At 69.5% G+C, this 7,431-nt stretch overlaps 2 protein-coding genes across 2 annotated transcripts in view; both read right to left on the bottom strand.

The window, feature by feature from the left end:
- Positions 1-271, bottom strand: part of AURANDRAFT_32057 (hypothetical protein) — a gene marked incomplete at both ends in the record, with an annotated part of 1,171 nt that extends 900 nt beyond the window's left edge. The window contains one exon of the mRNA XM_009042248.1: positions 164-271. Within this exon, the coding sequence (XP_009040496.1) occupies positions 164-271 (108 nt within the window). The remainder of the gene's footprint in view (positions 1-163) is intronic.
- A 982-nt stretch (positions 272-1,253) lies between these two features.
- Positions 1,254-2,096, bottom strand: AURANDRAFT_31967 (hypothetical protein; the record flags this gene model as incomplete). Its single annotated transcript, XM_009042247.1, has 1 exon — positions 1,254-2,096. One exon carries the CDS (start codon positions 2,094-2,096, stop codon positions 1,254-1,256), a length of 843 nt encoding a protein of 280 aa, XP_009040495.1.
- Positions 2,097-7,431: the final 5,335 nt, after the last annotated feature.

Genomic DNA, 7,431 nt, shown 5'->3' with positions numbered 1-7,431 from the left:
CCGGGAAAGGTCCCCCCCCCCCCCCGGCGCCGCGGCCGCCCCGCCCGGCCGCCCCCCCCCGCGGGGGCGGGCGGCCCCGCGGCGGCGGCCCCGGCCCCCCCGCCCCGCCCCCCCCGCGTGCGGACGCCGCGGTCCGCGCCTGTTGGTTGCTGTCCTGGTAGACCATGGTCCCGCTGTAGATCTCCCCGAAGGACCCGGACCCGATCTTCCGATTGATGCGGTACTTCTGCCCGATGATCGTGTCCGGCGGGATCGCGATGGACCCCGACATGGTGCCACTCCCGGGCGCCCCCCGGGCTGCCCACCTCCAGCAATACCGACGCTGTAAGCTGTTATGGATCGGCGCAGGATTTGTGAAGCAGGCCGTGAAGCTGGGAAAACTTCAAATGTATCAAGCGGGCAGCCAGATTCAGAGTACGATGTGGGGAAGCGGCTACGCGGACATCGCCGACGATGCCGAGCGGCCCTTCGCGCGGTCGCCGCGCTTCAAGCGCGGCGCCTTTGGCGTCGTGAGCGCCTTCGCCGTCGTGCTCCTCATCGCGCGCACGTCCATGCACGCCGTGGACGTCAACGACGCCATGGTCACGCAGGATGCGAAGGTCGCGCCGGGGCCGCTGGCGCGCGATTCGGCGCGCGGCCAGTTCGCGTCGGACATCAGCAACGACGACCACACGGTGCAGAAGCTCGAGAACCAGACGGACCTCGACGACGACTCGAGCCTCCTGAACCAGGGCAACCTGACGGAGGTCGAGGTCATCGACAACAACGGCACGGCCGAGGTCGTCGAGTTCGCGTCGGACATCAGCAACGACGACCACACGGTGCAGAAGCTCGAGAACCAGACGGACCTCGACGACGACTCGAGCCTGTTGAACCAGGGCAACCTGACGGAGGTCGAGGTCATCGACAACAACGGCACGGCCGAGGTCGTCGAGTTCGCGTCGGACATCAGCAACGACGACCACACGGTGCAGAAGCTCGAGAACCAGACGGACCTCGACGACGACTCGAGCCTGTTGAACCAGGGCAACCTGACGGAGGTCGAGGTCATCGACAACAACGGCACGGCCGAGGTCGTCGAGTTCGCGTCGGACATCAGCAACGACGACCACACGGTGCAGAAGCTCGAGAACCAGACGGACCTCGACGACGACTCGAGCCTGTTGAACCAGGGCAACCTGACGGAGGTCGAGGTCATCGACAACAACGGCACGGCCGAGGTCGTCGAGTTTCGATGAGTAGGCTTTTTTTCCTTAGCCGTCCGCGGCGGGCGCGCGCGACGCCTGGATCATGCTCCGCCGGATCGCCGGCGGCGCGCCCCGGCCGCCCGTGGCCTGGACGTACGTCGGGAGGCGGTCCCGCGCGCGCGGCGGCGGCGTCGGCGGCGCCGCGCGGTCGCCGCCGGCGTCGTGTTCGCCGCCGTTCTTGGGCGCGACGGGCGGCAGGCGCGTGGGCCCCGCGTAGATCTTCTGGAACTCCATGCCGAACGCGAAGCGGTAGCGGTCGAAGCGCTTGGGCCGCTGGAGGTAGTGGGACGCGAAGCCCTCGGCGCCCATGTAGTACTGGAGGTTCGGCAGGTCCTCGAGGCCCTGGGGGATGGTGACGCCCTCGAGCGCGTTGCCCTGGAGGTCCAGGCTCCGCGCGTTCGTGAGCCGCGTCACGGAATCCGGCACGAGCCCCGAGAGGCGGTTGTGGCTCAGGTTCAGGCTCCGCAGGGCGACCATGTCGCCGATCTCGGCGGGCACGGGGCCCTCGAGGGCGTTGTTGTTCAAAAAGCAGGTCTCGAGGGTCGCCGCGGCCGTTTGGCAGAACTCCGGCGCGACGCCGCCGCTCACCGCGTTGTGGCCGAGGTCCAGCGTCGTCAGCGACGGCGGCAGGGGCGGCAGGGGCCCGTCGAAGGCGTTGTGGCTCAGGTCCAGGCACGTCAGGTTCGTCAGGAGCGCCGCGAAGGGCGGCACGGGCCCCGAGAACGCGTTCTCCGCGAGGTCGAGATCCGTGAGCGCCGTGAGCCCCGCGAACGACGCCGGCACGGACCCGCGGAGCCCGCCGTTCGCCGCCACCTTGAAGGTGCGGAGCCGGTCCAGGTCCCCCAGCATGTCCGGGAGCTCGCCGTCGAGGGCGTTCGACGACAGGTCCAGCCGCGTCAGCGCCATCGCGTCGCCGAGCTCCTCGGGCACGGTGCCCTCGAGGTGGTTGCAGCTCAGGTCCAGGTCCGTGAGCGCGCTCATGGCGCCGAGCTGCGCGGGCACGGGCCCCCGCAGCTCGTTCATCTGCAGCTGGAGCGTGTCGAGCGACACCATCGCGCAGATGCTCTTGTACGGCACGACGCCCTCGAGGCCGTTGCCGCCGAGCAGGAGCTTGCCCACGCGCTGGCGCGGCCGGTTGATGCCGACGCCGTACCAGTTCGACGGGTCCACGGCGAAGAAGGGCACGGGCTTGATCTTCCGCGTCGGCGCGCGCCCGACCCAGCCGGACCGCCGCGCCCAGCCGTAGCCGCACGTCATCTCGAAGAACGCGACGAGCGCGTGCCTGCGCAGGAAAAGAGAGATTCAATGTCGCTTCAATGTGAGTGTGCCGCGCGCGCGCGTTCCAAGGAAAGCATCCACGCTTCGAGACCGTTCCAAGAGATGATCGCTCGTCCAAAAATCAGCCAAAACGAGTGGAAAACGGCCGAGCCTTTGAAGTTCGCACTCTTTTCCTGCCCTGGCGCGTGCATCTCCTTCTTGCTCAAACCGGAGTCGACCTCGCCGGGGATGCCCGTGCACTCCTTGAGGTGGTTCTGGAAGTGGACGAGGTCCGCCTCGGCCTGGATCTGGTCCTCGCGGTGCTTCGCGTTCTTGCGGCTGTGCTGCACGACCTGCCGCGCGGCGTAGATCTCGAGGTAGCACTCGAGCGGACTATAAATGTGCTTCACCATGGCACAGCGCGCGCCCACGCTGGCCCAGCGCCACCAGGCTGCGAGTCGAGCGCGGCTTCGCGAGCGCGCGCACGCTGGCCCCAGCGCCGGGCTGCTCGTTGAGACGGCTTCGAACCGGGGGCATAAACGAGAGGCATCTTGAAGGCCAACATTGGTCTTCCCTGTGGCAATCGATGTGGGTGTATGGTGAGACGGCGCACAAGCCGCCGCTGACGCCAGCCTAAGCGGTGCACTATCAAGCCGCCGCCGACGCGTGCCTAAGCGGTGCACCATCCGCTGCACAAATGCTCGCGCCGCGCGCTCCTCTTCTGCTCCTCGCAATGCTGGACGCGATGACCGCGCTGCGGCCGCAGCACCGCAGCGCGGCCGCCCTCGCGCGCCGGAGCGCCGCATCGCTGTGCCTCGCGGCCGCAGCGGCGAGCCATCCCGCCGCGGCCGCGGACCCCTGGGCGTTCGCGGCGCCGGCGCCGCCGTCGGCGACGACGCGCGCGCTCCGGGCCCTGGCGCGCGACCGGCGCGACCGCGCGGCGACGCGTGGCGCCGCGCGGGAGGACCTCCAGGACGCGCGGCTTAGGCAGTGCGAGGCCGAGGGGCGGCGCTGGGAGGACTGCTTCTGGTACGGCACCGGCGGCGACCGCGGCGGCGACGGCGCGCGCGCGGCGCGGCCGCGGCGGGGGCCCGCGACGTGGTAACGCACCTCCCGAACAATTAGAAGCGCCGCCGGCAGCGGAGCTCGTCCGAGGACTCCGTGAAGACGGAGAAGCCGTCGAGCGTGAGCGCCTGGACGCGGAAGATGTAGCGGCCGCCCGGCTTGAGGTCCGGGATGATCGCGTGGTTGTCGCGGACCTCGTCGTCGCGGTGCGTGGCCCACGTCGCGTTGCCCGCGACCTGGTACTGGACGACGTACTTGACGACGTTGCCGTTGGGCGCGTGGGCCCACTGGACGTCGATCCACGTCGTGCCCGTCTCCCTCAGGAAGGGCACGCCCGGCGGCAGGATCGTCGACGTGGACACGGGCAGCGACGCGAGCGACCAGTCGGACCAGCCGTGCTTGTTGTACGCGCGGACGCGGAAGGAGAGGAGGGCGCCCGTCTCGACGTTCTTGAGCGTGAAGTTGGTCTGGAGCCCCGTGAGCTCGACCGTCGTCGCGCCGTCCCAGGTGTCGTGCTCGTCGACGCAGGGGATGTGCTGGAGCTCGAAGCGCGTCACGGGCTGGCCGTTGCCGAAGCCCGGGGCCCAGTCGAGCTCGACGGTCGTCGCCGTGCATGCCTCCGTGTTGCCCTCGGGCGCCGCGGGCGCGTCGGGCACGTCCTCGAGGAGCCGCACGACGTCCGTCATCAGCGGCGTGTCCCAGTCGCGCCAGCCGTAGACGTCCTTGGGCCGCACGCGGAACCGGTAGGAGCAGCCGGGGCCCAAACCGTACTCGACCTTGAACTTGACCCGGCCGTTGCGGACGTGGGGGATGTCGTCGACGACGCACTCCCAGGGGTCGCACCGGCCCGTGATGCGGTTCGTCTGCCGCTGGAGCTCCCAGCACTCCGCGTCGAGCGTGTGCGTGTCCCACTCGACGACGAGGGACCGCGCGTCGATGTCGAGCACGCGGATGGAGGGCTCGGCGACGAAGCAGCACGACAGGCGCGAGTAGCCGCTCCAGCCGACCTCGTTCGCCGCGCGGACGCGGCAGACGACGCGGTCGCCGCGGCTCAGGCCCGGGAAGTTGAAGATGGGCCGCTCCGCGGCGCGGAACCGGAAGTTCGTCCAGCCCGGGTCCTTGTGGTTCTTGGCGCAGGCCCAGGTGTTCGGGTCGTCGTCGGCCTCGCCGTCGGGCCGCGTCCGCGTCGCGAGCACCGCCATGGCCTCGTTGAGCTTCTTGCCCGTGCCGTGGACCTTGGTCAGCCGCCGCCACTTGTCCGCGCGCGTGCCGCCGACGATGTAGCGCTGGAGCTCGTAGGACTCGACCTCCTTGCCGTTGTCGTAGCGCGGCGGCAGCCACGCGACGACGACGTTCGCCGCCGTCGTGTGCACGAGGAAGGGCCTGGGCAGGACAAGAGAGATTCAACGTCGCTTCAACGTGAGTGTTCCGCGCGCGCGCGTCACGAGAAAAACATCCACGCTTCGAGACCGTTCCGAGAGATGATCGCTCGTCCAAAAATCAGCCGAAACGAGTGGAAAACGGCCGAGAAAGGAGCCTTTGAAGTTGGGAATTTCGCTCTCTTGTCCTGCCCTGGGAAGGGCTCGCTCGGGATCTCGCAGATGTCCGGCAGGGTCCAGACGTAGACCGCGGGGCTCAGGGGCCCTAAGCCCGCGGCGTTGGACGCGCGCACGGTCGCGACGTAGCGCGTCGCGGGGTAGAGGCCCGCGACGACCAGCTCCGTCTCCTCGTCGTGGTACTCCGTCTTGTGGACCGCGCCGCGCGTGTTCATGTCCCACTGGTTGAAGTCGAGGACGCGGTTCTTGCGCCGCACGTGGCGGAGCTTCGTGCCCTCCGTGGCCTTCGACGGCGGGATGAGGAAGCGGTCCGGCAGCGTGTGCGCGCGGAGCGTCGTCGTGTAGCACGGGCTCGTCTTGCGCCGCGCGGGCTGCTCCCAGTCGACGCGGTAGAACTGGGTCGCCGCCGCGGCGGAGAAGACGTCCGTCTGGCCCAGCGACTCCCAGGCCATGGTGAACTGGCGCGCGGCGACGCCCTTGCCGTGGCAGCTCTCGATGCGGTCGGGCCCGTCCTTGAGCGACTCGCGCATGGCCAGCACCGCCGGGTCCTTGCAGGCCTCCTCGGGCACGAGCTCGAAGGCCCGCTTGTAGTGGGCGTCGAGCACCGCGTTGTCCGCGCCGTGCGCTCTCAGCATCTTGACGATCTCGACGCGCGCGCCCGCGGCCGCGATGTGGAGCGGCGTCTGGCGGTGGCGCGCCTTCGTCGTGTTCGGGTCCGCGCCGTGCTTGAGCATGAGCCGCGCGCAGTCGGCGCGCTCGAAGTCGACGGCCGCGTGGAGCGCCGTGTAGCCGAGCTGCGGGTGCACGGTGCCGAAGAGCTCCGCGACGGGCGGCGCGCCTGGGCGGGGAACGAAAATATTCAACACGACTTCAATAGGCATGTTTTTGCACGATTTCGACATCGTTTCTCTACTGTCTAAAAAAAACTCGCCGAGAGAAACCCATCCATTCAAGAATCAGCCGAAACGACCGAGATAGAGAGAGGTTTGAAGTTTTGCTGGACAGGGCCATTCCACTGGTTGTTTCCCACACAGCGGCGCGCCGGGCGCGCCCCGCACGCTCCGCAGGATGAAGCGCTCGACGACGGCCGTCTGCCCCACGGACGCCGCGTCCATGAGCTTCTTCGCGTCGAGCGCGTCGAGCTCGCGCATCCAGCCCGCGCCGCCTTTCCCCGCGGTCTTCCGGTTGAGCTTCGTCGCGCGCCGCGTCGCGCGCCTCTCCGGCTTCGCGGGCTCGTCGCGCTCGTCGTCGGGCACGTCGGCGTCTTTGCCCTGCTTCCTCCGGAGCTCGCGGACCTTGAGGGGCGACGCCGTCGTCTTTCGCCGGAGCTGCCCGGTGAACCCGCTCGAGTCGAACGCCTTCGACGTTTCCGCGTCGAGCGTCTGGTAGCCGTCCTTCTCGCGCTTGTCCAGGATCTCCTGCTCCTGGCGCCGCAGGAAGCGCTTCTTCGTGCGCACGGTGCGCTCGTCGTCGGGCTCGGCCGCGACCTCTTCGCCGTCGGACGCGTCGGGCGTGCCGTCGCCCATCGCGTCGATCTCGAGGGCCACCTGGTGGAGCACCTCGAGGAGCGTCTCGACCTGGCGGTCCATGCCCCGGATCGCGACGACGAGCAGCCGGATGAGCGTGATGGGCTTGATCGTGCGCATGTGGTGCGTGAACGTCTCCGCCGCCGGCAACTCGTCGAGCGCGTCCGCGGACCGCACGAAGTCCTTGCCCCGCATCTCCTCCTCGTAGATGAGCTCGTCGCGGTGGTACTCCTTGCTCAGGCTCAGGGCCTTGGCCCTCCCCTCCTCGGACTCGCTGCGCTCCATGGCCTCGGCGACGATCTCCCGGGCGTCGTCCGGCGCGATGCGCAATCCCTCGGCGTTGCACGTCGCCAGGCGCAGGTACCGCGCGACGCGGCGGGCGAGCACCTGCTTCGCCTTCGTCTGGGCGCCGCCGACCTTGAGCGCCTCCATCGACCGCCCGGTCGGCCAAACGGCCTCAGGGTTCCACCATCATGGCGCTGCCCGCGGGCTGCTTGGCCTCAACGTTCCTTCAACGCGCGTCCGCGGCCGAGGCGTCCAAATGCTCCTCGTACTTCGGCGATCTTACGCGTGCGTCCGCGCGCTAGCTAGTACACGTCGAGGTCGCGGATGTCCTCGGCGTAGTCCTCGCTGTCGTCCGAGTCGTCGCCGAGCGCGTCCCGGAGGCGCTGCTCCGCGTCGCCCGCGTCGCCGCCCGCCGCGGCGTCGTCGTCGTCGTCGGAGGTCGCGGCCTCCGGGATCGGCGCGGGCATGTCGATGGCCGCGGGCGTCGGCGCCGCG

Source organism: Aureococcus anophagefferens (genome assembly GCF_000186865.1).
Source record: "Aureococcus anophagefferens unplaced genomic scaffold AURANscaffold_29, whole genome shotgun sequence".
Classification (NCBI taxonomy): domain Eukaryota; class Pelagophyceae; order Pelagomonadales; family Pelagomonadaceae; genus Aureococcus; species Aureococcus anophagefferens.
The sequence above is the reverse complement of the archived record's forward strand: the minus strand, read 5'-3'. Positions and strand labels throughout refer to the sequence as shown.